This window comes from Ceratotherium simum, chromosome 12 (genome assembly GCF_057802395.1).
Source record: "Ceratotherium simum simum isolate JZ-2026a chromosome 12, ASM5780239v1, whole genome shotgun sequence".
NCBI classification, from domain to species: Eukaryota; Metazoa; Chordata; class Mammalia; order Perissodactyla; family Rhinocerotidae; genus Ceratotherium; species Ceratotherium simum.
Genome location: NC_141911.1, coordinates 9,455,526 through 9,475,316, shown reverse-complemented (window position 1 = coordinate 9,475,316; position 19,791 = coordinate 9,455,526). Strand labels below are relative to the sequence as shown.

Here is a 19,791-nt window from a genome sequence, read left to right as displayed (position 1 = left end):
TTTCTGAGGCCTTCTCGATACACTGACTAAAACCAGGACAGATGAAAATAAATCTTTTCATTTAAAAGAGCACAGTCATGGTTGACAGAGTCCTAGATGTAATCTCCACCCCTAAAAATTAGTCTTTAGTTCTAAATGTCACACTGATATCAATCTTTGAAATGAAGACTGGCAGTAATGCTGTTAAAATTGCAGCTCTTTAGCTTGGCAATCCAACATCAATAAAATCCAGGTCATCGGGTTAGCTATAGATGTAGATGGTGTGTCTCCCATTCACTCTTTTCTCGGTCTCCCTTTTCTCGGAAATCTTTAAGAGATTGAAAAAGCCACATTGCTCTTGGGGAACATTTTGAAGAGTTATTTGCCATTTTAGAACTAGAAATTGTGGTTGTCAGGCATTGAGACTTACCTGGTGCAGCCGCCAGCCCCACAGAGTCTTTAAGGAAAGGATGCATTGTGGAGTCACCAGGTTTTTTCTGTTTTTGGATTGGTTTAAATTTATTTTTTTATTGTAGAGACAAGGAGTTGCTGCATTTTTCCCCTGGTTGAAATGGTTTGATAGTATCGAGTTGATATTGGATGAAATGATAGTATTTTAGGGCATGCCAGTTTCCTTCCCATTTTCAGACATTTTATTCCTAAAAATTGCTTCTTTATAGCAAGAACAGGGACTTCCTTATGATCCTAATACATGCAAGTCAGCTTTAACAATTCCATACAAATAGAAAACAAAAAGTAAGATAACCCACACCTCTCCCCCTCACCCATTACAAAAGACCAATAGCTGTGCTTTGACAGTGGAATTGGCAGTGGCTCACCTTGCAAGGCTCAAGTCAAGAGAGTGAAGGGATGAAATACGTGGTTCTTTGCATTCTAAAAGGGTAAAATCCTCTAAAAAATTAAAGATCAGTGAGTAGGAAAGAAATTATTATGTAGGTATGTGAGAATATGTACTTCTAAGACCAAACACCTTGATTTTTCTATTTTCTTTGGGGGTTTTCACGTATTTTCTACTTCCCTTTTGCATGGGGAAAAAGGTTTAGTATGAGTTTAATATCCTCTCTTCTTATCTTTATTCACCAATTGTATTCTGCCCTCATTCCTGCTCTCTTCAACCTCTACAGGATGTTCTTAGCAGCATCTTCAAATGAGTCATCTACGCATTAATTCAACAGTTCAATTCTTAACTGTTCAAAGAGCACAGTCAGCATAAACAATGACCATGCACTCTTAAATCATTCTTCATAATGATCCTGCTTTGGTCAAGAATTTAATGCCTGAACTTGTCGATATTCATGGTGCAACATGTCCATTGTGCTGCAAAAAAAAAAAAGTGTAAGAGTCACCAGTCCTTGCTTACATCTTCATTGGAAGGTCATTTTATTATGTAGAAGTCAACAGTCTTATTTCTGTAGCCTTTAAGCAGAGTTGAACCAGATGCCTAGTGTCACTTTCCAGAGTTCAGGGTCTGTACTTTTCATATATTGGATATAGGAACTGTCACATGGCAGGTATGTAATAAATTGGTCTTGTGTCCTAAGACGAAGTTGAGGAACCTGTATTTAGTGATTTGGATTTCAGCTTGCTTCTATTGGAAATATGCTCTGTTTCTTTTTGGTTAGAGTGAATGCAGTATCCTTTCTGCTGTCTCTTTGTTAATGAAAACTCAGTTTTTGAGGTGGGAAACTATATCAACTATACTTTCTATTTTGTTTTTCTCTAGGGTTTTGCTCAGAGTCTCCTAAAAAAGATGTCACATCGAAGTTCTATTCCTGGCTGTGGAGTGACTTTTGAAATTGTCTCCAATATTCCAGAGGTATGAAGAATCATATGAAATTTGAATTTACCAAAAGTAAACATGTAAAAAGAGCCAACTCCCTGAAAAGTCACCTACTCAAGAAATATGTGTTAAATGAAAATGTATATTTAGGGAAATGCTACATATTTGTAGAGGTATTTCCTAATCTTAACTTGATTCATAGTAAAATGTATTTGTGCCTTTAAAGGTTCTGGTTTTAGTATTTTGTTAAAGAAGAACTTTTGAAAAGCAAATCAACACGTTTTTACTCATAGAAGAAGACATAAAAAACAATATTATAACCCTCAAAGGGAGGCAACATAGTATAACATAGAGATTCAGGGTTTCATTTTGAAATTAAACAGAAATCTTGTTCCTGCCACCTCTTAGTGAAGTGAACTCGGGTAGGTTATTTGAGCCTAAATTTTTCATTTATCAAATTGGGTTAGTGATACCTCCTGTACAGGGTTGTTTTTAAGGATTAAATGAGACAATGTGTACACATTGTTGTGCACATGCTAAAAATAAATTGTAATTGCCATTGTTACTATAGTTACTATTATTCTTTTATTATTATTATTTCTGTTTCTAAACTAATTGAGATATTCACAGGAATGAAACAGGTGGAACTTAAAATACCTCTGACAGAAGCTTGCTGGAGGATGTAGCTTATATTTGCTACATAATATTCCTATTATTTAATCCCGAATTTAGGCAGATTTATTCCCCTGGCCACTGGCACAGCTGGTGTTGGAGGCCTTCCTTACAGCGGTAGGAGAAGCGAGGGTTCTAAGAAAAGAACTCGATGAAAACGGAGAAAGAAGAGCAGTTCCTTCTGCCACACTCACCATCCAGAAATCTGGGTGTGGACGAGGAGGTGTAGACTGCTCTCCTGGGGAGTGGAGGAGTGGGGATGTGAGCCCTGGGGGTGGGTGCTCGCTGCCAGCGTCGTTCTCTTCTTTTGAGAGCTGGGTATCTGTTGAGTGATTCTGTTGAGTATTTGAACAATGGGTGAACGATACATATTTTAGTGCAGAGATCAGTTTTTGGAAGACTAAAAAGATTACACAGTACTTAGGCCTTGTTTTAGATTTCTTGTATTGCAAAACACTTTTTCTCTCAAATAATGTCAAATAATAACTTGCTCTTTCCTGGATCTTCAAAGTGTTAGACTTACATAGTAAATATTAACTGTTTAATTTGGAACCTGCTGAACATTTAAAAATTAAGCCTGTTTTCAGAGTTAGATTAGCTGTAAAATCTTAGGTCTGTAATAGATTGCTCTTTGTATATGTACTTACATGTTTAGCTAGAGACTTACTGTTTATTCTCTGTATCTGAATGTTTTTTATGTTTTTCTAGTTGTTTCAGATCCTAACTCTAGAAATGGTTTGAATGCAGTTGAGAAACAATCACAGCTATAGTGAACTATCCAGTTTTTCCTTTTCTCTCTTCATCTTCCTTCTCCTCTCTCCTCCCCTCCCATTTGGAGTTTTCTTATCCTCTTTAAAAGTGCTTTTAGGGGGCTGGCCCCGTGGCTTAGCAGTTAAGTGCATGTGCTCCGCTACTGGCGGCCCGAGTTCGGACCCCGGGCACACACCGACACACCGCTTGTCCGGCCATGCTGAGGCCGCATCCCACATACAGCAACTAGAAGGATGTGCAACTATGACATACAACTATCTACTGGGGCTTTAGGGAGAAAAAGGAGGAGCATTGGCAATAGATGTTAGCTCAAGGCCGGTCTTCCTCAGCAAATAAGAGGAGGATTGGCATGGATGTCAGCTCAGGGCTGATCTTCCTCACAAAAAAAATTTTTTAAAAATTTAAGAAAAAAGTGCTTTTATTTGTCAGGTGATCTAGTTTTCAAAGGGAAGAAATGTGGGGGAATCAGCTGAAAGATAAATGTATAGCTTCATGTTATTGGGCTGCCTGTTAATAATTAGCTAAACATCTAGGTTTGTAAGCGTTATTTTCACATTATCAAATCCTGATAATGAAGAAAAAGGAAAAGTGAGGCTTCAAGTTTATAGTGTAAGGATTACACTTAATTTTTAATTTAAAAACAAAATAAAAATATTCCTTAAGAAGCTAGGTTTCATTATGAAAAAGCCTCCAAAAGTTCTTCATGTTCCATATTACAGGGGCTATGAGGGCTTGGTGGCAAAAAGAAGTAAGTGGTCCTGGGCCAGAGAGCGACAAGAGACAGTTTCGCCATTCTTTTTTTTAGAACAACTAGAATGCTTTCATTGCTAGTGGAAGTATAGAATGATACAACCACTTTAGAAAACTGTTTGGCGGTTGATTATAAAGTTAAAAATACAGCTACCCCATGACCTAGTAATTCCACTTGTACATGCTCACCCAAGAGAAATAAAAGTATATGTCTGTAAAGACTTGCATAAGAATATTCATAGCAGCTTAATTCAAAGTAACCCCAAACTGGAAACATCCCAAACATCCATCAATGGATGAATGGATAAATAAATTGTAGTATATCCATACTGTGGAATATCACTCAACTATACAAAGAAATGAACTCTGTGAGTGAATCTCAAAATCATTATGCTGAGTGAAAGAAGCTAGATGCAAAAGGGTATGATTCTATTTATATGAAATTCTAAAACAGGCAAAACTAAGCTATGGTGAAAGAAATTATCTTGCCTTGGGGAAAGGGAAGGGATTACTGTCAAGGCCATAAGTGAACTTTCTGAGGTAATGGAAATGTTTTATATCTTGATAAGGATGTGGGTAACATGGGTATATACATTTCTTTAAAACTCAAATTTTCCGTTTCTTATAAAATCAAGAGAATGTCTGTTCCCTTCAGACACCAAAAAGTATTCTGTGTTGAGTGGTAAAAAGAATACTCTATCAGGAGTCAGGAGACCTAAGTTGTAGTCTTATCTCTTTTGCTATTATGTGGTCTTCCTCTTTCCTCATCTACAAAATGAAGATGATTCCTTCTTTTCAGGATTATTAAAAGGCTCAAATGAATTACTGTAGGAGACAAAAAGTTTTGTGAACTTAAGCTACCTTCGAAATTCTCATATTTTATCTGTTCAAAGGCTCATTTAAATTTTTAAAAATATTTTTGAAGTTAGAATGTGTCTTATAGTTGATGATATCTTAAAATTAATTGGCAGAGTTTTGTTTTTTCTCCTTAGTGGTCTATAAAATAATGTTTTTTCTTAAAGTTGATGACATCTTAAGATGCAGGGACATATGGATATATATTTTATAGTTTTTGATATTGTTATAACAAATTCACAAGTAAATAAAGTATCTGATTTTCCCTGAGAAGAGTAATTTGTTATGAACCAAGTTTGCTAGAAATAATTAAGTATATTAACAAAGTCCCTCCCTGACTTGTGAGTATTCCGTTTATATGCATGACTGGCCCATGTCAGAGGAGCAGGCGTGGGCTCTGCCGGATAGCACAGTGAGTGAGAATTTGCCTAGATACTTCTCTTCTTGGCTGGCTCTGAGCTTTTGGCTTCTCCTCTCCAGAGTTGAAAATTGAGACCAGTTTTAGAAGCTGCCGCATTTTGAATATGTAGTCTGTAGTAGGCTGCTTAGCAAAAGGGTTGAAACTCAGCCCTTCTTTCCACGCTTATTCTCTATACCTCCTATTCTCTATACCTCCTACTAGGGTTGTTTGAATCCCACCGGTATCCCCTTATCTAGCTGTCACTTAGGCTCCTCATTCCTCTCTCCGGCCCTCAAGATACGTTCCTGAAGTATCGTCCTGGTGGTTATATTTTCAGCTAGCCCACCAAATCCTTTCTAACAAGTAATGTTTTTATTTGCAATGGAAATATAGTAGAGACGGTTTTGTTGAGAATGTGCTGTTTCAGCTATGCTGTGTTTAACTAGCCTTTCAAGTTAACCTAACCACCATTTATACCATGATATCTGTGGGAAAATGCATTTGAGTTCCAAGAGCTGACTTTAAAGTGGGATTTTGGAATACATCCCATTTGTTAGTTCAGTACACTGTGTGTGTGTATTTGTATAGATCAAGAAGCTTTTATAATGTTTTCTTCTACAATGTGCTTAATTTTAATATAAACTTTCCATTCTCCAGGATGCCCAGGGAGTAGAGGAGCGAGAAACATTAGCAAGAATGGCAGCTAATGTTGAAAACGCAGCTTCTGCTGACTCAGAGGCTTATATTGAAAAGTACCTCAGAAGTGTGCTGGCTGTGGAGAACCTCCTTACTTTAGATCGTCTTCGCCAGGTCAGCCCTCAGAGCTGGTCGCAGTGTTGCTCACCCAGCCTGCGTCTTTGTTTGACTTTCTGCAATTCACAGTGTTGTTACATCTAAACTTTTGAAGTGTCTGTTTAAGTGGAGCATATTAATTTAAATTAATCGTGCCAGTTAAGTCTTTGAAGATACAGAAGCTACATTAGGAAAGTTCCTTTTCCGAAGACACTAAATGGTATCTAGTTGCCTTAAGGTAGTGGAAGAAAATATTTAACTCTTGCTGGTTAAAGAATTATTTCAAAAATTTCTTTATACTGGGCATTTTAATGTGGCTGAAGAAATATATAGTCATGAAGCAGAACAAGCCCTTCTTTGCTTAGCTGGACATGCCTGCTACAGCCTTAGAGCAGATCTCTAGAAGGGATAATAGAAATGCCAGCAGTAAACCTAGTCCATAGAGAAACCCTAAACCTCACTTTATTTAGCAACATTGAGACTTTTTTTTTAACCAAAGATACTAATAAAAAATAAAAGTGAATGGTCTAATTTTCACTGTCTTTCTCCTGGGAGTAACTTCTGGCCAGCCAAGGGGGCCGTCAGTAGATAAAGAAAAGAATGCTGTAGGTAACCCATCAGCTATATAATTAACTTTGAGTATTCCACAGTGATTGCAATTGGGTCATTCTGTCATGTGAAGTAACAGCCATTATTTAAAGAACTACGAATGTGTGTATAGACGGCAGCTCTTAAAGCCTGCTTCAGATAGTGTTGCTTTGGGAGTGTGTCTCTAATGTGTATTTTTCCTCTGCGTATTTTCTGACTGACAGGAAGTTGCAGTGAAGGAACAGTTGACAGGAAAAGGGAAGCTGAGTAGGAGGAGTATTAGCTCTCCAAATGTGAACAGAGTGAGTACGTGGGTCCCCATTCTGGTCTCTGCCTGGGATCTTTTTCTCTCCTCCTCTTCCCTTGGATAGCTCTTTTCCATCCTTTAAATCTCATCTCAGATATCATTTCCTTCTCTGAACTGATTTAAGTCCCCCCATTCTCTCCCCTGTAGGGTCTGTGCACTGTCCTTACTAACATTATAGGAAAAGTAGCCACTTAAGTCCCTCAGATGTTCCTCATTTATCTTTATATCACCAGTGCCTAGCGCAGAGACTGCAGGGGTTCAGTGAATCTTTTTGAACTAAAGCAAAACTAGCCAAGTGCCCAGGGCAAGCCATTTGAGTTTTCTGGGCTTAACTTACTTACTTTTAAGTTGAAGAGAAGTCTGGATTATGTTTACAAACTTAGTTGCTTATAGGCCATCAAGGGTAGTATAAATGAATAAAATAGGTTTGTTTCATAATAGTGTCTGAAGTTTGTTGTTGTTGTTTTTTAAAACATAGATATAATTTATGTGCATATTAAGCATATGGTAATTCTTCACAAAGAAATATGCTCTTGGCCCTGTGATTTATCTCTCCTTCCTTACTTTTGATAAAGATGTAGATATGAGAAATATTACACCTTTGTCTGAACTTTGCATCAAGAAAAACCATGATACAAGCATTGTACTAAAGAGCAGCTGACCCTTAGCCTTAGTGTGAGAGAGAGTAGGGAGAGGAAGGAAGGGCATCAGACTGGAGCACACACGTGCCGAGTGACTGAACGACGTCAGTAATGGTCTCAGGCTGGAAGACTGGGAATGTTCTCAGACGTTGAGAAATATCACTTTAATCCAAGGTAAATATCTTCTCATTCCTTTAGAAGATGATGTATTAAAATGTACTGATATATGCAGGGATTTGGTATTTAGAATCCTATGGTTAAAAACAGTTTGTGTGTATACATTTGCTACAAATACTTAGAGAAAGAAGTCATAAGATCAGGACTTGGTAAGGTAACAGTAACCTGGTCTCCTTTAAATAGAAGGGAAAAAACAAATGACGTAGCTCTTTCTCAGGCCCAGCTGGTTATTGCCTCAGTGTGAACTGGATATCTGATCTTATGCAAACCTCCCATCTTAAAATTGTTGATAACCAATTCGATTTTTAAAAAAAATAATTGTGCCTAACAGTGTCCTGAAGGCCACTAAGTCTAGTTTGCAACTTGGGTCTCGACAGCCTCTCTGCTACCATCCAGCTTTAACACTCTGTTAATTTGGTTTTCAAAGTCTCGTGTTTCCAGGACTGTAGATTTATGTACTTTCACACATAAAGGACTAATCCCCCTCTTTATTTCTTCTTCAGTTGTCTGGTAGCCGACAAGATCTCATTCCATCCTACAGTCTAGGCAGCAACAAGGTAAGTGTTTATAACTATTTTCTGTCAGTCTTAGACCTATTTCCCATTTAACTTTCCTCCTCTCAAATTCCACATGCTAATTTTACATGCCACAATTTCTCCTACTCTCCTAAACTATGTGAAATTTATTGCAAAGTGTTTAGAGTTCATTTCTTTTTATCTACCAGTTAGAATAAGATTTACTAGAACTTCTCATTACTCTACTTTTTTAGGGGCTAAAAACCAATTTTGTTGCTGAAGTTCGTTTTTCTGTTTAAAACATTTTTCCTGCTGTGTCAGAAAAGGAACTTCTAATCAGATTTTTTTTTTTTTTTTTTTTAAAGATTTTATTTATTTTATTTTTTCCCCCCAAAGTCCCAGTGGATAGTTGTATGTCGTAGCTGCACATCCTTCTAGTTGCTGTATGCGGGACTCGGCCTCAGGATGAACGGAGAAGTGGTGCCTCGATGCGCACCCGGGATCCGAACCCCGGGCCACCAGCATCGCAGCGCGCGCACTTAACCACCAAGCCACAGGGCCGGCCCTCTAATCAGATTTTTAATGGTAAAATATTGGTGTAATGATTGATATGAGGAATAAGAAGTTAATACTATTTGTTAAAAGAAAGAAAAATAAGGGAACAGAAATTTTGTTCATTGGAATTTATTTATTTACTTGTTAATATAGCTTTTGCCAGTTTAACAGAGTTTTAAGCATAGATAATTCATTATTATTTACTTAAAGGTATCACACTCAAAATTGTCATAACTGGATGTCACATATCAAAGTTTTGTGCCTGACATCTTTTGAGAGACCTGGTTAGACACTAGTCCTGTCAGCTGTGGGCGACATGCTCTGTATTAATATCTTAACCCTTGAGGATGTTAAAAGTGAACGGTGTCATATAAAATGGTCTGATATCAGGGAGTTGTTTCAAAATAATCTCGGGGGAGGAGTTGGGGTATAGATAAAAGAAGATTGGCTATTTAATGATAATTATTAAAGCTGAGTGAGATTCATTATACTACTCTTTATTATTATTAAGTACTCTATACTCTGTTTTTGCATATGCTTGAAATTTTCCTTATAAAAACTTAAGAAAAAGAACACTAAAGTTGATGAATAATTAGACTCATTTTTAAAATCTAAGTTTTATTTCAGGAAGCTACTAGTAACCTATATCTTAAAAGTGAGAGATCTGTTTATCTCCATCTATTTGTCTATCTACCTACCTGCCAATCAATGTTTATAGATATAGATTGCTCTCCAGCTCATCAGTTTACTCATCACCTGCCATGTCTCTGAAAGTGTGCTAAGGTTTAGTACTCCTTTATACTGGTTCAGTGATAGATTTGATTAATTCTTGGTAAGCATAGCATAGATTGCGATTACCTGAACAAAGCAGAGTTTTTGGAAAATTGATTGTGTCATTATTTTTAAGTGTAAATAAATGAAATATTTTAAGGAAAATATATTTATAGAAAAAACATGACTTTCTGTGTTCTTCTGGAAATATATCTAACCCAAATTCTCAATTACATTATAAGTGCCTTGAAAGAACTGGCCAAAATTTCTTCAGCTTTTCTATCTCCTCGCAGTTCCCTTCTGTTTAAATGGGGGAAAATATAGAAAATAATAGTTTCTACTTGAAAGAAAATTATTGTGCTTCACCTACACCAAATAAATGGAATAAAGGAACATGGACGGTATAATAGAAGTATGACTAGGTAGAGCAGGAGCCAAAAGGAGGGAGTGCACACTTTCATAGGCATTATTCGGGGATCAAGAGAGGCTCCAGAGAAGAGATAACTGCCCATATGCTTAATGCTGAAAGATGATAATGTCCACTCAGGCAGGGAAGGAGTAGAAGCAACAGTGTGAACAGAAGCATGGAGGGGGCCGGCCCCGTGGCTTAGTGGTTAAGTGAGCGCGCTCCACTGCTGGCGACCCGGGTTCGGATCCCGGGCTCGCACCGACGCGCTGCTTCTCCGGCCATGCTGAGGCCGCGTCCCACATACAGCAACTAGAAGGATGTGCAGCTATGACACACAACTATCTACTGGGGCTTTGGGGGGAAAAATAAATAAAAATAAAATCTTTAAAAAAAAAAAAAAAAAAAAGAAGCAGCATGGAGGGATGAAAAAACTTGTTGTATTCATGACAGTACATGCATCGTGAGTAAGGTGGAGGGTGTGTTGTGGGGTAGAACCCGGAGGAAGGAGCCTTGTTTTAGAAGTTCTAACATTATGTGCCAAGGAGTAATGGGGGAGTTGGGTAGCCACTGAAGGAGTAACAGGACAGTAACATGGTTAAATTTGAATCAGAAAGTTTTTTTAAGAATCCATCTAAACCCCACTCGTGTTCCTGGCTATGGTCTATAAAATTACATTAGAATAATATATATGCTACAAATGTATACGGTTATCAATACAAAAGTGTGAAAAAAATTTTTAATTGGAGAGGAGAGAGATCAGGTAGGTGAGAGGATTCAGCAGTGGGGAGGGGGAGGAAGAGAGATTCAAGATATATTAAGGACATAGAACTAGAACTCTGTGGACATGAAGAATGAGGTTGAGCCGGGGAGGAGACTAGGGTGACATCCAGGTTTCTGGATGACATTGTAGAGAGATGAGCCACAGGAGGGCAGGTTTGGGGAAGAAAATGATTTAGTTCAATTTTTGACATAAGATATCTATGCCAGTTCACAGATCTGGAAGCCTGGGCTGAAAACAGATTTGGGAACTCAGGGCATAGTTGAAACAGTGTGAGGGATTAGATCACAAAGGTGAAGCTATGAGAGCATGATGATAACACTGCGGGGCAGGCCCAGGAGGAGAAGCTATGAGAGCGTGATGATAACACTGCGGGGCAGGCCCAGGAGGAGAAGCTATGAGAGCGTGATGATAACACTGCGGGGCAGGCCCAGGAGGAGAAGCTATGAGAGCGTGGTGATAACACTGCGGGGCAGGCCCAGGAGGAGAAGCTATGAGAGCGTGATGATAACACTGCGGGGCAGGCCCAGGAGGAGAAGGAAGCTGGCCAACGAGACTGAGAAGAGTCCTCAGAGAGGAAAGAAGACCCTGGAGGGAGAGGCTTGGAAACTGGGGGAGAAAGATATTTTAAGAAGGACTCCCTCCAGATTCTTCAGAGACCGTAAGAAGAGGGCTGAAAAGACTATTGTGGATGTGACAGTCCCAGGGCAATTTCTACGGAGGGTTGGGGAGAATTTAGCAGCACATGTCATATTAAATAAATAAATACAACATTACACATTTTTGTTACTCTACCAGGATCCTCTGTTTTCTAGTCATCTTGATTTCTTGAGGTCCCTGGGTAACTTAGTGAAGATGAGGAATGTCTGATTTCCACCCTCTCAGATGTTACTGATGTCATGGTGCCATCACAGCAACAAGGATGTGGATCTCTCTACTCTATTTCAGTATATATTTTGAGTTGTTGTCATACACCTCAAAAAAGTTACATACTCTTTTCTCCCATTGCAACAGTTTGCAATCTCCCTAAAATTCAGCCTCTCACACCTCTCCCCAACCACAGCAGTCCCCACCCTCTGACAAACAGTGGAAGTTTTGTCAGGGAAAACAGAAGGTGCCAGCCTGCCATTAGTAACTTTGCTCTCAATTCAGCTGTGGAACCATCATTTTATCTTCTTTTGAACTCTTGGCACCCAGGGGCCGTGAAAGGTTACCAAGTATAGTGGGACTTTAGTCCACGTCTCATCACTGTCACCCTGGGCATCACTTGACTTCTCACCTGTGTCCAGATCAGCAGGCTAAATGAATGTCCACATATCAAAATTAGAGACCTTTTGCTTTTCACTTGGGGGAAAGGTAGAGGAAAACTGTTCTAAGACAGATTTTTATGGATGGACCTGTTTAATGAATAAGGAAATTCAGGTGATGGAGAATTATAACTACGATGCTAAAAAACAAAGTGGAAAGAATACTAAGCAAAGAGGATTTGAATCCAGGTTCACTTCAGTTGGGAGAACCAAGCAGCCTCTCCATTTTCAGATGAGGGGCCCCTCAGTAGTTTTATCATCTAAAGCAGAGCATCTTAAAAGATTTTTAGGAATAATAAATATTCTTAAAATTATATTTTCTTAGTAGTGAGAAAAGAAACATCCTCCCCCCTACTAGCAGCAAAGAACAGAGCTTCTTCCTGTGGCCTTTTAAATGAAACAATGAAAAATATCTTCAACTATGGCATTGCCTTGAATTCAAAATGTGTTATTAGCGCTACTCGTAATAGAATTCATCGGGATTGAGTAGTGCTTAAACTGATTGACATACAAATTGTCCAAATCCTATTAACCCCATTTATACAGCAGCAGTGCTTACATACATGTGAAATGACATATGTAAAAGGATGCCCACTGCAACATTGTTTATGATGGCAGAAGACTGGAAATAAACTAAATGTCCATTGGTTTGGTCTGGTTAAATTTGTTTTATCTGCATGCACACACACACGCACACCAAATATATAAATGGGATACTATGCAGCTGTAAAAATAATTAGGAATCCCTCCTGGTACTAATATGGAAAGATCACCAGGATATACTTAGTGATTAAAAATGAAGTGCAGGGGGCTGGCCCCGTGGCATAGTGGTTAAGTGTGTGTGCTCCCCTTCGGTGTCCCGGGGTTTGCAGGTTCGGATCCCGGGTGCAGACCTTCACACCACTCATCAAGCCATGCTGTGGTGGTGTCCCACATGCAAAATAGAGGAAGATTGGCACAGAGGTAGCTCAGGGACAATCTTCCTCAAGCAAAAAGAGAAAAATTGGCAACAGATGTTAGCTCAGGGGCAATCTTCCTCACAAAAAAAGAAAGAAAGAAAAAAAAATGAAGTGCAGAACTGTATGCTGCCTTTTGTACTATAAAAGGAGGGGACAGGAGAGAAGTGTGTGTGGCTCTTTATAGATTTGCTTACATATGCATGAGAAACCCTGTAAGTATATATGAGAAACCCTTACTTATCTGCCTGGGGAGAGTGGAAATATATGGGGGACTGAGCAGGTGGAGGTGGAGGTAGGAGACTTCTCACTGTGTGCCTTTTTATATTATTTGGGTTTTGGGTCATGTGAACAAATTACCTATTTAAAAAATTAAATAAATTAAAAGGCAAAAATTTTATTCTCTACTCTTCTAAGTAGCTAAAAGTTTTTGTTCTCTTGTATGTAGTGGTTTGAGAAAGTCTCCAGTGGCTTTAACTGTAACAACTTGCACACAAATCCTAAAGGAGAGATAACTGAAGAAATTGTTGTGGAATTCCCAAGACTCATGCTGTTTTTTTCTTTTCTTTTGGGGACTTCCTGCATTCTTCAGTTTTTAGAGATCCAGGGAGAAGTAATTAATCCATTAGGTTTTCCTAATGAGTGGGCTACAAGTACTGTCCTACTATCTGAAACTTATTAGACTTGCTGTTACCTTGAGATAAGAATGCCTTTTTAAATGTAGTTTTTATAAGATGACTAAATTTGACACTATTAATTTTTTGGCTCTTACTCTTTTGTAGAAATAACATTGGTAGTCAGTATATACGATTCCTTTCAAATGTTCCTTGTGGGCCGGCCCTGTGGCTTGGTGGTTAAGTGCGCGCGCTGCGATGCTGGCGGCCCGGGTTCGGATCCCGGGTGCGCATCGAGGCACCACTTCTCCGTTCATCCTGAGGCCGAGTCCCACATACAGCAACTAGAAGGATGTGCAGCTACGACACACAACTATCCACTGGGGCTTTGGGGGGGGGGGGGGAAATGTTCCTTGTTACCTGGGTCTAAGACTGTAAAAGTATCTGTCAAAAGAGACCAGGAATCAAGGCATCTTACTGAATTTAGAAGGCTCTGGAATGTGAGGATTTAATTCATATGAAACAAATAATACAAATAAGTATTTGAGAACCTGTAAGATGTCCTTTTCTTAAGCATGGGAAAGGGGCAAAGGAGCAAAGAAAATAGCAAAAGTGCTTCGGGCAGTCCTTTGACACCACAGAACTTGGCTCAACAGGACCATCTTGGTTTTTTGCATGAAAGTATTGAATGCAAAGAGAGTCGAGTCAGAAATATAATTTTAACCTGGACTTGATGATGCTTTACATGCTAGAAAACGTGTTTTGAAATAATTGAAAATTATAATTACGTTAGTTACATCTACCTTGCAAGCTTGTGTGGGCCTATTTCTGGACTCTCTGTTCCATTAATCTAGGTGTCTACCCCTCTGATCTTGATTACAAAATCAGAATTATAGACTACAGAATTTGATGAGCTGTGTCTTCCCCTGTGGAATATCAGAGCATTCAGTTGGTTGAAATAATGTTTAGAAGCAGGGAGAGGCCACAGAGTAGGTTCAGGTCTTCCTTTCCCTCCTAATTTTCAGTTAATATCGTGGTGAACATTAGTCACTTGGGAGCAAAGTGACCCTGAAAGATGTGGCAGGGAGGTAGGAACAGAGAGTTTGATAGGGTTAGGGCTCTTGGGGAGGTGAGAAGTGGTAAGGTACTAAAAACAGTCTCACAGTTTAGCCTGTAACACTTTGGATTTGGCCAGCCATATTTTGCATGCCCTTATTTATTGATGCTCACTACATATTAAAATCGGAATTGTTTTGCTGAGCTCCACCAAGATTGAATTGATGAACTAATTAATCTTAAAAAGATAAATTGAATTTGATTAACTACTCCCAACTTTTAAATTCACCTTAGAGCCTAAAAGAAATCACTCTTGATAAGCTTTTCAATTAAAAATATAAAATATTCCCAATTGCAGTGATGTTGCTATTTACTATTACTGGACATTTTATCATTATTTTAAGGCAAATTTTTTAGAGAGATAATGAAAGTGTAGCAAACTTTTTATGAGCAGTTTATGAAGGTGGATTTATATTTAGGTGCAGAATTAATTTCAGTAGATTGTATGTTTTTCCAATCTAAAAATTGGCTGTGCATTGAGATGTTTTGCAATGCAATGAACACTGTCAACATAAAAATATTGGTATTTCTAAAGCCATTTTAGATGGAATTATATTTTTTAATAAACTAGTAAGATAGTGTGTTTGTCATCTTCTGATAGGAGTTTTTGATCCGATTAAAAGTAGCCAAAAACCTAAATGAATATTCAGTTAACAAAACTGAATTGTGTGTTTTAGCTACATCACCTTCCTGAAAACTGCAATTATTTAGCATGGAGCTGGTGAAGGCTGGTGCCAGATATGAGTCACTTCTTCTTTAGTTGCATTAGAAGCCATCTTTGGATCTGGAATGTCATTGGCACTTCTCTTTATTTACCTCTTTGTCACTTTCCTGATCAAAAATAGACCTCCTTTCGGAGAACCCAGAGAATTTGTGTCTGGCAGAAGAGCTGTAACAGGAGTACTGAAGGTGCGCAAGAGGGACCAAGCCACATCCTCAAGTTAGCTGAGAGCCTCCTGTGTTTTCCTCTGTTCCATTTTGCCTTGAAGCATGGTGCTAGCTAAGAATAATTGCTATCTCAAATAGGATTTTATTTCTTTGAATTCAGTCTGTTAGCACAAATAGTCCTTAATAAGTATAAAGCTAGTTTAGGGATCCAAAACAAAGTCAGAGCTTTCTTTCTTGTATCTCCTCATCTTGGCTCATTCTGAAATTTGATAGACATGCAGAATGTTAGAATCAGATCACAGATTGATCTTTTTAGATTCCAGATGGTGGGGTGCAGATTACTGTGGTAGAAGTAAAAAAAAAAAAAAAAAAAAAAAGCATACTCTTCCACTTTGAGAGCTGAGCTCATAAGAGAACAGAAAGGTCCAGAGTCTGGCCATGTCCTTTTTATTCACTGTCCTGAATTCATCTCCCTCTGAGGTACCTATAACTGGGATGCTTCCTTTTTTTCTTCCCCAACATTTCAGTAAAGGGAGAATAACTCTGGAACAGCCAAGGATATGAAATTTATTGGAAAGACACCAATTACCTTGTCCCTGGGGGCCAGTGTGTGTAGCTAGACCCTGAACCACAGGTTTCATTTCTGGCAAGAGAGAATGGACATGTACTGCCGGAAAAAAGAATGTAGTGAGTGATTTCAGTGAAGTGTTTCTCCAGAGATCTGTGGGTGTCAGAAAGAGGAGGAAGACTGTTGTACCCAGTTTATCATCCAAATTTGTTGTTCCCTCTGAGGCAGAGCCGTTCTGTCCCAGAGCGATTTGAGATACTCTGTGTTCCTGTCTCTGGTTGGTGACAGCTGGGAACAGTTAGCGTATGAAATTCCTCAAGATTAAGGTGATGGTTAAGGTAGATGGATGAAGTGAATATGTCTCCATTTTTCATTATCTGGTGGGGCTAGCAACGTGGCTAAGGCGATATATAAGAACTGTGCATCCTTTCAAATGTTCTCACTTGAGATATTTGAATATATGAGACAGTAAAAGTTATTGCTTCCATTCTGATTTGGTAGTAACATTGTGTATGGGAGTGCCAGCTGGGAAAAATTACCTGGGAAGCTAGCAGAGCCCCGAGTCTGCCTTGGGGAAGAGGTGAAACCTGCATTATTTGTCATTGGACCATTATACACCAAACAGCTGAGGTGCTGACTTCAAACTGGCTACTTAGTTTTCCTAAGGGACAGAGTGCCAGTGTCAGCTGCCAAACAAGGAAGAAAAATCTAAAATATGAAAATAAATTTATTCTCAAATTAAGGAAGTTGTCTTCAAAACAGCCTTGCATGAGCTTAACACTGTAAACAAAGCATAAGGCTTTTCTTCCTCTGAGAAGCTCCAAAGAGTATCGACCTTAGTGCTCAGCCCCCTGATTGTGATGTCTCAGAGTACACAAAGCTGCTGTTTCCCAGACAGATAATTAAATTTAAATGCAAAAAACATTAACGAAACATTAAAGTATGTAAATCAGTGTGTGATTCATAGTAACACAAATGCTCCTACAGTGAAGTATTTCAGAGTTCATGGTTCCCCTAATCATCTCTTCATATCTATTTTGTTTCCTTACTTCCTAATGCTAAACATCATACCGTTTTTAAAAATATCAAGTGCTGAGAGAGTTCCTAAGGAAAAGTGATGTTCTCTAAGGTAAACAGGATCCAGATCACTTAGGGCTTATTGATTTTATGATCAGTACTTAGGTTGCTGCTAAAAGCAGATAGGTTTCCAATACATATCTGAAACCTAAGAGGCCTTTCCTCCTCAATCCATCTTCAGGAGCAGTGAAGAACTTGCTTTGCAGGCGATTACTAATGAAAACTCAGGTTAATTGTTAGGGTCACTCATCTGTGGAATACTAGCTTAAACTAATATAAAATACCATTACTTAACTCCGGTGAAAAAGAACTCAGTGATTATCAAAGGATCAAACGGGAACTAAAAGCATTTAAAGGATTTGCATCTCATCTCCATTACTGGTTTCTGTACTTGTAACATTTGGTTGGGGTTTATTTCTTTACTGGATGGGACTGATGTTAAAAGTGCTTTGATGGTGTCACCATTTTTATGGCTTACCACAAGCTTTAGAATGGCAAATCAATCCATCACCTGACTGGCATCGTTCTTTTATTATGCAATGAAATCTTTTAAATGGGAATTTAAAAAATAAGTTGAGAGTACAGTCAGACTTGTTAATTCAGACTTCTGTTATTGGGAACTTGTGATTACTTGGTGATTTGGGCTTAACTAGAACTTATCTTTAGTATCTGTTAAAAATGAGAGGCTTGGTAATATACTGTTGTGGAATTTTTACTTTCACGAGCAATGTGTGAATGGATGGAAAGATGCATTCCTGGAGAGGAGAGAAGAGACACTTGACAACATTAGAGTTGTTCCTGGGTTTCAGTTGAGAATCTGAAGTGGGAAGAGCATCTTGAGGCAGAAGAGCAGAAACAGCCTAAGAAGCAGAATGTTAAGGGAGGATTTCAAAAGGAATGTCTTAATATATACGTATTTTGTGGGAAGCAATGTGATATAGTAGAAAGAATGTTAGGATAGAAGTGAGGAGACGGTAAATTATAAACTGGAGGGGATATCCAAATGTGAGATACCATTCATGTTAGGGAAATTAATACTATAAAGAAGATGGAAAGTACAAGAGGAAAATTACTTAAGTAATCAAATTTATCATGTCCTATAAAGGCAATAAAGCTTTAGGAATATGTAACAGTTTTTTCTTAAATATCTTTAGATTTGTTATTGATTGATTGATTTGAATCAAAATAACCGATGTTGTCCATAATAGGGCCGGTGGGAAAGTCAACAAGATGTATCACAAACCTCGGTTTCCAGGGGAGTAGCTCCAGTCGCCCCTTCCCTCCCTGGTTGTCCCCAAAATAACCACTCTCCTGACCCAGGTAAGTTAGATCTTCGTTTGTCAATCACTGTGATGAGATTTGAGCATCTTTCAGAAATAGTTTAAATCAGAATTTCCTACCAGGTAACCTCTATCCTACTAGTTAATGCCCATCTGAGTTTTTCCCTTTCTTGTCTTAACGTGTTGAGTTACATTGATTTTTGAATATTGAATTTATCTTGCATTCCTGTGATAAATACCACTTGATCATGATGGTGTTGTCCTTTATATTTGCTTGATTCCATTTGCTATTATTTTGTTAGGATTTTTGTGTCTCTATTCTTCGATGAATATCTGTCTGTACTTTTCTCATAATAATGTCTTTGTTAGGTTTTGGTATCATGATTTTTGTCGGCCTCATTAAATGACTTGGGAAATATTTCCTCATGGTTTTTTTTCCTGAAACAGTTTATGTAAGCTTGGTATTATGTCTTCCATAAATATTTGACAGGATTCACCAGTGACACTATCTGGGCCTGGAATTTTCTCTATGGAAAGATTTTAGATGGTCACTTCAATTTCTTTAATATAGGATTATTTAACTTTTTTGTATTTCCTTATGAGTCGGTTTTCCTAGGTTATGTCTTTCAGAAAATTTTCTATTTCATCCAAATTATTAAATTAATTTTCATAAATGTTAGTGTTTCCTTATTGCCCTTTTAATGTTTATAGGATCTGTTGTGATGTTCCTTCTTTTTATTCTGATATAGATAATTTTTGTTTTCTTTCTGTTTTTCTTGAATACTTGTAAGACAGGTTTATCAGTTTTCTTAGTCTTCTCACAGAACCAACATTTGGGTTTTTTTCTGTTTCATTGGTTTCTATTATTTCTTTCTGCATTTCACAACTTTTGGCATGTTGTGCTTTCATTATCATTCTTATCAAAATATTTTCTAATTTCCCTCTGATTTATTCTTTGACTCATGGGTTATTGGGTAGCATGTTAATTCATTTGCGTATATTTGGGGGGGATCACCTTCTTATTGATTTCTTAATTTCATTATGATCAGAGAACAGACTTTAATGTTTCGATCTTTTGAAATTTTTTGAGACTATATTCTGTCTTGATGAACATTCTATGTGCACTTGAAAAGAAGGTCTAGAGCCTGGCCCCATGGCCTAGTGGTTAAGTTCAGTGCACTCCGCTTCGGTGGCCTGGGTTCAGTTCCTGAGCACGGACCTACG

At 38.2% G+C, this 19,791-nt stretch overlaps 1 protein-coding gene across 3 annotated transcripts in view; it reads left to right on the top strand.

Moving 5' to 3' along the window:
* Positions 1 to 19,791, top strand: part of KIF13B (kinesin family member 13B) — a 192,544-nt gene that overhangs the window by 134,474 nt on the left and 38,279 nt on the right. For all 3 annotated transcript variants that reach the window (XM_087437381.1, XM_087437383.1, XM_087437382.1), the window contains 5 exons: positions 1,724 to 1,816; positions 5,886 to 6,038; positions 6,833 to 6,910; positions 8,237 to 8,290; positions 18,496 to 18,607. In XM_087437381.1, the coding sequence (XP_087293507.1) occupies positions 1,724 to 1,816; positions 5,886 to 6,038; positions 6,833 to 6,910; positions 8,237 to 8,290; positions 18,496 to 18,607 (490 nt within the window). The remainder of the gene's footprint in view (positions 1 to 1,723; positions 1,817 to 5,885; positions 6,039 to 6,832; positions 6,911 to 8,236; positions 8,291 to 18,495; positions 18,608 to 19,791) is intronic.